This window comes from Microcebus murinus, chromosome 1 (genome assembly GCF_040939455.1).
Source record: "Microcebus murinus isolate Inina chromosome 1, M.murinus_Inina_mat1.0, whole genome shotgun sequence".
In the NCBI taxonomy this organism is placed as follows: Eukaryota; Metazoa; Chordata; class Mammalia; order Primates; family Cheirogaleidae; genus Microcebus; species Microcebus murinus.
The window spans coordinates 153,041,218-153,055,661 of NC_134104.1; the positions used below are offsets into that span (position 1 = coordinate 153,041,218).

The 14,444-nt window shown below is 42.1% G+C and overlaps 1 protein-coding gene across 9 annotated transcripts in view; it reads right to left on the reverse strand.

The window, feature by feature from the left end:
* Positions 1 to 14,444, reverse strand: part of KIF9 (kinesin family member 9) — a 49,275-nt gene that overhangs the window by 30,560 nt on the left and 4,271 nt on the right. For 7 of the 9 annotated variants that reach the window (XM_012771084.3, XM_012771085.3, XM_012771080.3 and 4 more), the window contains 6 exons: positions 13,339 to 13,436; positions 11,356 to 11,521; positions 9,072 to 9,178; positions 5,640 to 5,864; positions 881 to 964; positions 675 to 767 (listed from right to left, as the gene is read on the reverse strand). In XM_012771084.3, the coding sequence (XP_012626538.2) occupies positions 675 to 767; positions 881 to 964; positions 5,640 to 5,864; positions 9,072 to 9,178; positions 11,356 to 11,521; positions 13,339 to 13,436 (773 nt within the window). Of the gene's footprint in view, positions 1 to 674; positions 768 to 880; positions 965 to 5,639; positions 5,865 to 9,071; positions 9,179 to 11,243; positions 11,522 to 13,338; positions 13,437 to 14,444 lie in introns of those variants that run through there. The other 2 variants (XM_076007085.1, XM_076007093.1) reach the window with 2 other exon arrangements.

Below are 14,444 nucleotides of genomic sequence, written 5' to 3' on the forward strand. Positions count from 1 at the left end.
AAGTTCTTCCCTTAATGTCATGGGACTGTATTCTATCTTGGGCTAATAATGGTAATACCAAAATTCATAGGAATACTCAAGCAAATATTCATATGAATGTTCATGTGAATTTAAATACTTATGTGAATATTCATTTGAATACTCACTTAAAATTCACTAATATGAATACATTTAGGAATACTTGTACAGATACTTGAGCAAATAATCCTGTGAATGTTCATACAAACATTCATATGAATGCACATATGAATGCTCATTTAAATACTCTTGTAAATGCTTGTGCTAATATACTCATACAAGTATTTATTTGAAATAAAATACTCATGCAATCACTCATATGAACATTCATATTCATACATAGAGAAATGCTATACTTGTAATAGTATGAAGTATTTTATGAGCACTTACTGAGTATTAAGCACCTTGCTAAGCATTTAGGGGTATTATCTCACATTTAACATTTAAAAATTCCTGATAGGTAGAAACTGCCCCTAGGTAGCAGTTATTCAACCTCTGCCAATTCTGTCCCTCTAGCAAGGCCACATGCTTCACATAACCTAGCTCAGGACTGTGCTCACAAATACCTGAAGAGGGGTGGCCCACATGCATAGGTACTATGTCAGAAGCAGGGCCCCTGGTTTGTGGAGAAGCAACCTCTTGCCCTCCTCACTTACCCCAGACTTGCCCAGCCTCTCTGAGCCTGCCAGATCCACCAAGTTAATTTTGGAAGTGATGTACTTTTCATCTGATAAAGTCCGAGAATGGGCCTACAAAACATCCAAATTGAAGTTAGACTGTCACAGAGGGAAGTTTCTGATTGAGCAGGCCCCATTGGGAATTGACTGGCCCTCTCAGGCTGATCAAAGAGCCTTGTACCTACCTCCACATAGATGGTAAAAATGCAGTGCGATCTGGAAGAGTTTTTATTCAATGTGTGGGAGGCTATAATCCTGTTGGTCTCTCCCTGAAGAAGAAGGGAAATATAGGCAACATTTTGAAAAATTAAAATAACAAAGCATTTGGGTCATTTTTCAATTACACCAATAGCTACACAAGTAATCTCTGATCACTGCAAACTTGGCATTCCAGGCAAACTTCTTTTATAAACTAGTATAATAGAAAGGGAGATAAATTGGGAGTCCAGACCTATACTTTCACCTGCTGCTGAGAATGTGTGAATTGGTGTGTTTTTCTGAAAAGCAAGAACCAAGAGCCTTAAAAATGTTCATTAATATTGAATCAGAATCAACCTGCATATCCAACAAAAAGGGACTAATCTATCTGTACAACGGAATATTAGGCAGGCAGTAAACAGTAAAATTATTGGCAAATAATTTTCGATAAGAGAAATGCAGAATCCAAAATCATATTATGGGCCGGGTGCGATGGCTCACGCCTGTAATCCTAGCTCTCTGGGAGGCCAAGGCGGGCAGATCGTTTGAGCTCAGGAGTTCAAAACCAGCCTGAGCAAGAGTGAGACCCCGTCTCTACTATAAATAGAAATTAATTGGCCAACTAATATACATAGAAAAAAATTAGCTGGACATGGTAGCACATGCCTGTAGTCCCAGCTACTCGGGGGCTGAGGCAGGAGGATCGCTTGAGCCCAGGAGCCTGAGGTTGCTGTGAGCTAGGCTGATGTCATGGCACTCACTGTAGCCTGGGCAACAAAGCAAGACTCTGTTTCAAAAAAAAAAAAAATTAAGAAAAATAATTAATTTGTATTTTTAAAGGGACAGCAGACCCTTGCCTCTCATTGGGCCCTACAACCAGAATACAATTCAAAGCAAATGCAGTGAGTGTGGAAGTGGCTGTTCTTAGAGAAAAAGGTCCTTGCAGAATGGACTCCTGTCTCCTTAAAGGCCCCTGAGAAATGTTTTGAACAAGCCTCAAAGCAGTGATGCCATGACCCCTGGGGACAGGAGACCACATGCTGAGGAGAGGAGGCCTGGGGCTGTGGAGCAAGTCTGTCAGACCCCCATGGCTACATCTCAATAGCTTCTCACTGCCTAGCTATCTTGCAAATGCAGTGACACTCACCAAGAGTATTAGGGTTCACTTCACCTTTACTGTTCAGTCCTCTCTTTCTGAAGTATCCTCTTCCCTGGTCTTTCTGGCTCCTATTCAGCAAACTCTGAAGGTCAGAGAACTGTCCCTTCCTCCATGAAGAGTTCTCTGCTGACTTTCCCCACTCTAGCCCACATCCATCAGGGTGCCTGTCATTCCTGAACATGTGTCATGGTCGTCATAGGTTTTTTCCTTTTCCTTTCCCACTCCACAATGAGCTCATTTCAGCCTTGCATTTGTCTTTTTACCATCAAAGCTCAACAAGGACAGGTCCGGGAAAGCATCAAGGTTTGAGGAATTATTGCTGCTGACAAAGTGTTTTGTTCAATTCCAAATATTAAATATAAAGAGTGCTCAACCAATACCAATCATACTTCCGAACAGCTTCCACTGAACACTTACTGTGTGCAAGGCCCTGTAGTAGGTGCTCAAAATATGTGATTAGATTCTCATAAATCTTTGGGGACAGGTATTATTAGTGTTCCACTTTTACAGATGAGAAAACTAGGAATAGGAGAGATTAATGATTTGCTCAAAATTAAGGCTACATAGCTTTAAAGAAAATTGAATTAAAGCCCAGGTCCCCCAATTCCAAGCCTTACATCTTTTGCACTGTATCTCAACACAAAACATGAAGGAGGCTTCTATTTTCAGCAATATAAGGAACTAAGTATTCAGTAACCCTTCTACTGCAAAACATCTAAAGGTGATGGCGGAATATTTAAAGTATCCTTTTGAGTGAATGCCTGAGATTGCAAGAAAGTAAAAGAAATACCCAGGCGTCATACACAAAGTGGGAGCTGGAATCCAGGGACTGTAAGAACCAAGGCTCTTACTGTCCTGCGGGCACCCATAGACAGGTGCTGTAAGGCAAACCTCTGGGGATTTCTCCCTGTTGCTCTGAGCGATGAAACTGACTTGTTATAAAGAATGTCTCCTTTTTGCCCCAGAGTCATTTGCTCTTCAAATTCTAAGGGTGGTAGACCTGGAGCCACTTACCTCCTCTCCTTACTCTTCTACCTCTGAGGCCCCCACCCACTCACCCAAGCCACCTGTTCCCACAGGGTGACATAATCTATCTTTCTTGCCCAGAACCAAATGCTTACAACATTCCAGGGTAGAGAACTTCCCCTCCTTTCTCAAGAGTGGATTTGCTTATTCTAAAAGAAAAGCATGCTTTCTCTAATCCTTCCTTTCCTTGTCTCCCTTCCCCCACCCTTCAACCTTCTCTCTCCCCACATAGGGAAAAAGAGGTACATGTGACAGTTGCTATATAAGCTCTGAGATTCATAATAATATTGGAGTTCCTCTCCTATGGTACAAATACTTACCCCCTCCATAAATGCATGTGATATCTGCTTTCACTGTTTTACTACAGGGGAGACAGGATGTAAGGAACCGATGCAGTGGTGGGGAACCTGTGGCCGTGGGGCCACATGTGGCCTTCTGGATCCTTGAGTGCAGCCTTTTGACTGAATCCAAATTTTACAGAACAAATCCTTTTATTAAAAGTAGTGCACACTCTGGGAAGCCGAGGCGGGCGGATTGCTCGAGGTCAGGAGTTCAAAACCAGCCTGAGTAAGAGCGAGACCCCGTTTCAACTATGAATAGAAAGAAATTAATTGGCCAACTAATATATATAGAAAAAATTAGCCAGGCATGGTGGCCACATACCTGTAGTCCCATCTACTTGGGAGGCTGAGGCAGCAGGATTGCTTGAGCCCAGGAGTTTGAGGTTGCTGTGAGCTAGGCTGATGCCATGGCACTCACTCTAGCCTGGGCAACAAAGTGAGACTCTGTCTCAAAAAAAAAAAAAAAAAAAGAAATATCTCATCACCCCCAAAACTCCCTCAGGTCCATTTGCAGTTAATTCCCACTCCCACAAGCAACCGCTGGTGTGTTCTCTGTCTCTATGGATGTGGCTATTCTGGACATTTGATATGAATGGAGTCATATAATATGTATGACTGACTTCTAATTAGCATGTTTTGAGGTTTATTGTAGCATGCATCAGTACTCCATTCCTTTTATTTTATTTTTTTTGAGACAGAGTTTCACTCTGTTGCCTGGGCTAGAGTGCCGTGGCATCAGCCTAGCTCACAGCAACCTCAAACTCCTGGGCTCAAGCAATCCTTCTGCCTCAGCCTCTCCAGTAGCTGGGACTACAAGCATGCACCACTATACCCTTGGCCTCCCAGAGTGCTAGGATTACAGGCATGAGCCACTGCGCCCGGCCCATTCCTTTTTATTGCTAGTTTTCCATTCCCTGGATATACCAGATTTTGTCCATCCATTCACTAGCGGACAGATATTTTGGTTATTTCAAGTTTTTGGCTATTATGAATAATGCTGCTATGAATATTTGCGCATAAGTCTTTTTGCACACATATGCTTTCATTTCTCTTGGGTAGGTACCTAGGAGAATTGCTAGGTCCTATGATAAAATTTATGTTGAGCTTTTCAGGAAACTGCCAAAGTAGATATATTATTTTACATTCCTACCGGCAATGTATAAGACTTCCAGCCTGTAAGACTTTTTTTTTTTGAGACAGAGTCTCACTTTCTTGCCTGGGCTAGAGTGCCGTGGCATCAGCCTAGCTCACAGCAACCTCAAACTCCTGGGGTCAAGCGATCCTTCTGCCTCAGCCTCCCAAGTAGCTGGGACTACAAACATGTGCCACCATGCCCAGCTAATTTTTCCTATATATTTTTAGTTGTTCCACTAATTTCTTTCAGTAGAGACAGGGTCTCATTCTTGTTCAGGCTGGTCTCTAACTCCTGACTTTGAACTATCCTCCTGCCTCGGCCTCCCAGAGTGCTAGGTATGAGCCACCGCACATAGCCATAGCATGTAAGACTTTTTAAAATTTTTCATTTATTTTCTTTTAGAGAAAGGGTCTTGCTCTGTCACCTGGGCTAGAATATGGTACAGTGGTGCGATCATGGCTCACAGCAACCTCAAACTCCTGAGCTCAAGTGATCCTCCTGCCTCCGCCTCTCCAGTAGCTGTTACTACAGGTACACATCACCATACCCAGCTAATTTTTAAAAAACATTTGTTGTAGAGATAGGGACTCACTATGTCAAGACCAGGCTGGTCTTGAACTCCTGGTGTCAAGTGATCCTCCCACCTCAGCCTCCCAAAGTGCAAGGATTACAGGTGTAAGCCACCATGCCAGGCCAGCCTTCTAAAAGAGTAACATACACTTGATTGATTTGTAAGAGCTTTTTACATACTAAAGATGCTAATCCTTATATTTTCTATACTACAAGTGCTCATAATTTAATGTTAACTGAGTAAAAGGATGTTAAGAATATTTTCAACTATGTAAAGAAAACCATTGCACTGGAACAAAGACTGGAAAGAAATAAGCTAAAATATATATAATTATTGCCTTATGTAAAAAACAGATGAGTGAATTCTTTTTCGTTCCTGTATTTTTTCAATATTATCTGGACTGGCTAAATGAGCATATATGAATTTTCATTCTGATTATCAAAATAAGTGAAAAACTAAGCAGGAGGGAAAGAAGGAAGGAAAGGAAAGGAACCCTTAGACTTGATCATCTCACCTCAAAGAGGAGGCTGAATGCATCCTCCTCCTGACTTGTGAGGTGGACTGACAAGCCCTTAATGAAGACCCCTTGAGAGTTTTCCACGATGGTCATTGGTGTGACTGAGGGTCCAACATAGGGCAGAGTGGACAGGAGATCAAACAGGCTCTCATTATAGATTTCCAGGTAGGAAACACGCACAGTGATGGCGTGTGTGGGACGTTCTTCGATCATCCTAAAAACCTGGATGGGAGATTGAACAGCAGTCACCAAGAGCAGAACTCCAACAGCCAGCTTGTGTTAGGGTAGCTCGTACCTCAGGAGGGAAAATCAAGAAGTATAAGATAATCCTTGTCCTAAGGGAATTTACAGTCTAGTTGGTGTGATGGTCATCATCAATAACAATTATTACTATTAGTCCATCAGGTGATACTTACCATCATCGTGTAGTTTTTTGAGGCTTGACTTACAGATTGGCTAATAGTTGTACAGTCCCAAGAAGTAGAAGCATGAGTAAATGGAAAGGACTCTGAATATATCTTATTTTGTGGGGCTCACCATGTATATCCCCCTTTCATATCTATTATTTAATTACATCCTCATAAATCCCCTGTGATTGAGGCAGAGAAGAGGCAATATCCATTTGTGGAAGGCTCCATGCAATCAAAGTATTTGTCCATGGTGATTCTGCTAGCAAGAGTAGAAGGGAAGCCAGAACTCAGCCTTCTCAACTCCTAATACCCTCCTCAGAACTTGCCAAGCAAGTGACTTTGAACTGGTCTTTCTCCCTCTGTGGATTTTAGTCTCTCAAATGGGGAGTGGGTCTAGATAATCCATGAATCCCCGCCTTCCTCTAAGAATTTAGACCTGTGCTGTCCAAAATGGTTGACACTAGCTACAGATGGCTGCTGAGCACCTGAGATGTGGCTAGTGCAAATTAACTGAATTTTAAATTTTATTTAATTTAAATTAAAAAACTGATACTCAATTCAGTTACTGTTAAACTTTTAAGTATGTCTGGAACAATATGGGTATGTAAATCTACTTCTTAACACTAAATTTCATGAAATCTAAATATAGATCAACTATTTCTTATGAATATTTAGTATCAAAATTGAAATGTGTTCCAAGTGTAAAAAACCACTGGGGCCAGGCGCGGTGGCTCACGCCTGCAATCCTAGCACTCTGAGAGAGCGAGGCTGGAGGATCGCTCAAGGTCAGGAGTTCAAGACCAGCCTGAGCAAGAGCAAGACCACGTCTCTACTAAAAAGATAGAAAGCCGGGCGCGGTGGCTCACGTCTGTAATCCTAGCACTCTGGGAGGCTGAGGCAGGCGGATTGCTCGAGGCTAGGAGTTCGAAACCAGCCTGAGCAAGACCCTGTCTCTACTAAAAATAGAAAGAAATTAATTGACCAACTAAAAAATATATATATACAAAAAATTAGCCGGGCATGGTGGCTCATGCCTGTAGTCCCAGCTGCTCGGGAGGCTGAGGCAGCAGGATTGCTTGAGCCCAGGAGTTTGAGGTTGCTGTGAGCTAGGCTGATGCCACAGCACACACTCTAGACTGGGCAACAAAGTGAGACTCTGTCTCAAAAAAATAAATAAATAAAAAAAATAAAAATAAAAAGATAGAAAGAAATTAGCTAGAAAACTAAAAATATATATAGAAAAAATTAGCCAGGCATGGTGGTTCATGCCTGTAGTCCCAGCTACTTGGGAGGCTGAGGCAGAAGGATCACCCAGGAATTTGGGGTTGCTGTGAGCTAGGCTAAAGCCACAGCACTCTAGCCTGGGCAACAGAGTGAGACTCTGTCTCAAAAAAAAAAAAAAAAAAAAGAAACGAAAGAAACACTGGATTTCAAAGATTTAGTATGAGAAAAAGAATGCAAAATATTTCAATTTTTATTTTGACTGTATGAGGAAATGATTTTTTAAATATATTGAGTTAAGTAAAATATACAGTTAAAATTAATTATACCTTTTATTTTTAACTTTTTAAAATGTCATTACTGGAAAACTCCCAATTGCATATGTGACTTACATTGTATTTCTATTGGGTAGGCAGCAATGGACTAGAGTACTAAAAGTCTAAGATGCTGAGATACTTTAGCTTTGACAGTGGGATATTAAGTATATTACTTCAAAAACTGGAGGATGGATAGTTTATATACTAGAGGGATGTCTATACTTCTTATAGGACAGCACTATGAAACCACAAGATGCTTTTGGGGAAAAACCTTTTGCCTTCAACCTCCAAACCAGAGAGTCCTCACAGAACCCAGGCTAACAGGGCCCAAAGGAAGGGCCTTCTATCCTGACTTCAGTCATACTTCTTGAGTCCCCACACAGTCCTGAAAGGTCATGCCTTGCTTCTTGTCTTAGCTTTTTCAGGGACTACGGGCAGAAATAGCCAGAACACGCCAGCAAGGAAGCTCTGCAAGGTTGATATTCTCCTCATTAAAACCAGAAGAGGGTCAGGTGCAGCAGCTCACACCTGTAATCCCAGGACTTTTGGAGGCGAGGCCAGAGGATTGCTTGAGCCCAGTTTGAGACCAGCCAGCACAACACAGAGAGACACCGTCCCTAAAAAAATTTAAAAATTAGCCTGGCATGGTGACACGCACCTATAGTCCTAGCTACTTGGGAGGCTAAGGCAGAAGGATCCCTTGAGCCTAGGAGTTTGAGGCTGCAGTGAGCTATAAGGACACTACTGCACTCTAGTACAGGCAACAGAGTGAGAACCTGCCTCAAAACAACCACCACCAAAAACAACAAAAAATAGCCAGGAAGGAACATGATTAGGATCTCCAAATACCTTGGTGTTTTGTTTTGTTTTTTGAGACAGTCTCACTCTGTTGCCTGGGCAAGTGCCGTGGTATCAGCCTACCTCACAGCAACCTCAAACTCCTGGGCTCTAGTGATCCTCCTGCTTCCCAAGTAGCTGAGACTACAGGCATGAGCCACCATGCCCGGCTACTTTTTCTACTTTTAGTAGAGACAGGGGTCTCGCTCTTGCTCAGGCTGGTCTTGAACTCCTGAGCTCAAGCAACCTCAAACTCCTGGGCTCAAGTGATTCTCCCGTCTCAGCCTCCCAGAGTGCTGGGATTACAATGAGCCTGGCCTCCAAATCCTTAATTACAGGATCATACACCACTGGAGCAGCAAGAGGCTGATTAGTATCCTGACTCCCTTTTACAAATGAGGAAGCAGGCTCAGTACAGGTGTGGGTCAGAGTCTGAAATCTGAACTCCTGGTTTTCTGAGGCCTCTGATCCTATCCACCCTTCAGCCACATGTATCCCATCTCAGGTACTAGAAGTACCAGCACCAGCTGCAACTCCTTTGAGTGCTTGGCCCCACTGTTTCTAGTAGCTGGCGTAGGGTCAGCTGCATCTATGGCATACAGAGGGGACCTGTGTGGCATCCCACCCATGGGCCCACTCTCTACCTGCTGCAGGGCACGAGGGAGGATCCCCCGGTGCTTGTAATTCTCAGTTGCCCCCGTCATGGTGTATGTCTTGCCAGCTCCTGTCTGCCCATAACACATGATGGTCCCTGTAAACATTTCAAAACATGTCTCGGTGACATCCAGAAAATAGCTCCAAGGACAGCTCTCCCATCCCCCAGCATTACTGGTACCAGCCAGGACCCTTGGAGCAAAGATAGCCAGTGGGAACAACCAAGGACTTCAGGAATTCCACCATGGAAGAGGGTGGGCAGGCAGGGGAACAGGTACATAAAGGGTCAAAACAAGGCCAACGGCCATGAATGTGTGGTCCATACAGTGCTCTACTGTCCCCTTCACCAAGAGATGATCTGGCCCTAGGGCTTCTGTGAACAGGGAATCTCAGGGTACAGAGGAACTGGAACTTTTCCTAAAAAGGTGAGTAGAGAGAGAAGGGAATTAGACTCCAACCCTTTTCTTGCAAGGCCATGAACTGCCAGGGTCTCAGGGCCAGCAGGAGGCATCAACTTCCAAACAGAGGCAAAATAGGTTTTCAAAATCTCCAGGAAGAGATGGAGTGGAAAGGGCATTTCCTGTCAATGGTAAGAATTCTTTGTAGACTGCAAGTTCCCACAGAACAAAAAGGGCTGTAGATGAGCACATGTCACTACCAGAAATGGACCACCATGATCAAGCCCTGATCTGGTCACATTGCTCCTGCCCTGGGAAGACTTTCATTTGTACCTCTGAAGTCCTTTAAGTCTACTTTCACACCAGGCTCTGGGACACAAACCACACAGTCATTCTGGGTTCCAGCTCCCACCTAATCTTCCTCTTGGCTTGGGTAGCCTGAGCCAGACCCCATCCCAAAGGCTGCCTTCTGGGTGTTTGTTTAGACATCTGCCTGGGCAATGTTGGGCTGTGGAAATCAGTATTTGCCTTTCTCACACAGACTCTCTAGATCTTGGGATAGGTAGCAGGTTTTACACAGGGGGCCCTGATTCAGCATCTGAGTTAGAGCCAGAAACAGTGTCTATTAACCCAATAGAAATGAACAGGAAGGAGTCACTTCAGCTGAGACTGAGTCCATTTGTGCTTCCACAGCACCCAGTGCCCAAGACTCTTAATCTCCTTGGGCCTCATTTTCTCTGTCTCCACCTCCTCAGGGCCACATCCCCTCAGGGCACCATGAAAATAAATGAGAACATCCTTGTGTCAGTGGGGACCACACCAATGCAGGATAAATTATGATGTTTGGGCGTCCGCACTCAATGGATTTTTAAATATAAAACCTAACTTGCAAAACAGGGAACATTCTAGTCATCAGCCACCAGATGGCAAAGCCTACAAACGGTGAAATATACATATATATATATATTTTTAAAGGATTTTTAAGCTTTTTAAGATTTTTAAAACAATCTTAGACTCAACAAATTTATAAAAATTTCCCAATAGTTTTTAATTTGTGAAGAAAATTGAACTCAACTCCAGTTTTTATTAATAATGTAAATAATCCCATAACAGAATATGAAAAGTACACTGATTATGCTTGTAGAATAAATGAAAGTAGTTTCTAGCAGGTAGCTGACAGAAAAAATATTTGGACTTTATCAAATTTATCATAAAGACATATCTTGAAAACTAGGATTTGAGAGGTTTGAAACAGAATAGAATGCCCATGACTTATACACAGCCAGGATCTTTAATTTTCCTATGAAGGTAGGATCCTAGGACATCGGATCGAGCCATGCTCACAAGGTCAAAAAGCAAATAGTCAATTTTATACCATAAAAACATGGAGACAGGCCAGGCGCAGTGGCTCATGCCTGTAATCCTAGCACTCTGGGAGGCCGAGGCGGGTGGATTGTTCAAGGTCAGGAGTTCGAAACTAGTCTGAGCAAGAGTGAGACCCCGTCTCTACTATAAATAGAAAGAAATTAATTGGACAACTAAAAACATATAGAAAAAATTAGCCGGACATGGTGGCACATGCCTGCAGTTCCAGCTACTTGGGAGGCTGAGGCAGGATTGCTAGAGCCCAGGAGTTTGAGGTTGCTGTGAGCTAGGCTGATGCCATGGCACTCACTCTAGCCCAGGCAACAAAGCTAGACTCTGTCTCAAAAAAACAAAAAACAAAAAAAACCCATGGAGACAAGACAAATAAGCATACAAATGTTAGTAAGTGAGGTTATGTTTTATTTTATTCAGCATAAAATACTTGTACTTCTTCCCCCAAGAGGAGCTTTTCAGGTTCTTACATAAGACAACTGTTAATTAACTAAATTACCATTATAGCCATCGAGGGCCTGAGAAACCACATCCTTCGCAACTGTCTCATAAACCAGGTCCTGGGAGGCATCATGGAGAACTCCATCCAGCTTGAACGACCAGTTCGTCTGCTGGTTATTGACAACTCCTCTCCTAGTGTCTTTTTTTAAGTGAATATCAATGCTCTAGGAAAGAGAGAGGGAAAGATAAAGTTATTTGTAAAGAAACTAGTGTAAGAAAAACCACTGACAACTGAAGCCTGACCTGGAGGAAACAGGAAGTGAACTTCAGGATGAATAGGGTCTCCCATGTAGGGCTGATATTCTGGATGAATTTTTTGGGATGGGAGAAGGGAGCTCCTGCAAGAAGGTCACATGACCCTTAGGGTGAAAAGATCAGGAGACTAGAGCACTTAACTAGTTTCAGTACCTCTGACCCCAGTTTACAAGGATGTTCTCTGTCTTGTTTCCCCCATCTATGATATGGGATCATTCAAATTTACCACATTCTTATTAAATAAGATTTAGATACATTCAATATGCACAGAAAGGATTTGAATTAGGACAGAAGGAACAGTGAGCTTGGTAACAGAGGCCTGGGCTCTGTGGTTATTGGCAGTAAGGATTCTTTCAACTCTGCATTGTGGTGATCATCTACTTCCACACACATGCTATGGACCAACGTGAGTAATGATGAAATTGGCACAGAAAGGCTGTGGGCTTCTCAGGCACATTCACTTACTGGAATTAGAGTAAATTGAGGGTGTCCAACCTACTTGTAATCAGCAGATTTTTAGAAGCATGTCCCTTCATAGCAAGCCATTGTAGCAGCAGCTGGCTTAGGGACATACTGGGTAAAGGGCAATGGTAGATTCCAATCTTCTGAATAGGAACTTCTGATGAAAAGACTCTTGCTGAAAACTTATACTAGCTGCCCTACTCCAGCAGGCATTACCTGGCCACACAGAGAAAAATTAAGACCAAAAAAGACAGGCTTGATCCATTCACACATTAAGTGCTCTGTGTTTCCGTGTTCACCGAAATCATGACCAGCAGGGTACATTTCACAGGGCTACATTTGAGTCCTTTTTAACTGCTAGGACCTTCAAAGCTTGAGCAGTTTGCCTTTGAATTCTTCCTTTAAAGAATGTCTCAGTGCTGCCCACAGTAGGCCCATAAATGTTTGCTGAATGAAAACATCTAACACTCTCACTTTAGCCTGTCATAGGCTTCTGAAGGGTTCTCAGGACAGTGGTAAGGGTACAGGGATGAATAAATCTTTCTAGATCTCTTTTTTTTCTGTTTTTTGTTTTTTAGAGACAGAGTCTCACTCTTGCCCAGGGTGGAGTGCAGTGGCCCAATTATAGCTCACTGGAACCTTAAATGGAAATCAAGTGATCCTCTTGCCTTAGCCACCTGAGTAGCTGGGACTACAGGTGTGTATCACCAAACTTGACTAGTTTTTTTTTTTTTATAGAGATGGGGTCTTGTTATGTTGCCCAGGCTGTTCTCAAACTCTGGGCTCAAGCAATCCTACCCCCTTGGCCTCCAGAAGTGCTGGGATTACAGGTGTGAGCCACTGTACCTAGCCTCACGTTCTCTTGATAAGAGTTTCCCCCACTACTTTCATAAGTTTAATAGTAATAAACTCAATATAGTCTTTCTATACCCCTGGGAGATTATATAACAGCAGATCTAATCACCAGAAAGTTTTATTAGTGTGGACAAATGTCAATTTTTCTATGTCAGATATAAGGGTAAAAGTAAACATTAACTTACCAAAGGTAAAATTATTAAAAGACAACTAAAGATGGGAATTTTATGAATTTCCTCATTAACAGCATTGTGAGGGAGTGGTTTGGATTTGATGGACTCTAGCATCCATTTAAACTTTTACCAATTTTGTTTTGGTCCTTAAAAGACTGTATGGAAATAGGGTCACACTGTAGCAAGGTGGGACAGATAGCAGCTCAGGCAGGTGAAGGCAAACATGTTGCACTTACTTTGTTGTCATCTCCATATTTGATCACATCATGAGCAAAGTCATCGGTGGGTTTGACACGAACAAATGCGTGAACTTTTTTCCTAGTACCCATTCTAGCTAAAGAGAAGAGAACAACAAAATTTTGAGTAGTCATCATCAAATAACAATTAGAGGAAAGGGGCCATTAAGAAGTTCGGAAAAAAGCAATGTCCAGTACATTTTTTCGTGCCCCTCAGAGAGCCAGTCTTCCTTTTTATCCCTCAGCATTTCAGTACTCTGCCCACGGAACACTACACAAGTATGTGTACTTCCTGTTTTACAGGCTGCTTCACCATTTTCCATCAATGACCCCAAAGAACCCAAAATACACAGCAAAAAGAATGCTCCCTTAAGTGGCCTAATCTTAAATGTTGTTTCTAGAAATGTTCTGCATCTAAGATGAATACACTTATGCTTTGCCTCATTCATTGTATTTTCTTCTAAAATACTATGAAATACATTAAAAGTAATTTTCTGTTTTTCTTCATTAGCACACCTTGGTTCAGATGCACCATCACCTCCTCTATCTCCATTAGACTAACCAGATCAGAAGTATATACCCCAAAACTATATTTCGTCCTTACTGAGATAATTCTTCTCTCACTACATCGAGAGAAAAATGATAGTCCCCTATCTTCTCTTGCTTTCCTAAAACCTAACTATATTCTCATCATTTTCTTTTAGGGAGCCACACATATATATAAATATGTATATCTGTCTTCCCTTATTTATACTATCACAAATAATTACCACATGTACAGTATAATAAAATGTTAAAATAAATATTTGATGTGGCTTTATGGAATAGGATGAAAGCTTATAGGTAGAGAGACAGATTTAGGTAAATAAATTTTCTATTATGTAGAGTTGTCCCATAATGGAAAAGATCTTCTCAAGGCAAGGACTATAAACACCAAAACAGTCCAACAAAGTGAAGCCACTTACTGGCAGAGATGCTACAAAAGGAACTGTTGCACTTGGTGGAGAGTAACTAATCCCTTAAGATCCTGTCCAACTAAAATATTTTATAACAACTTTATAAATTTTTGTTCACCAACTCAAACCAGAATTTACAACTTTTAAAAA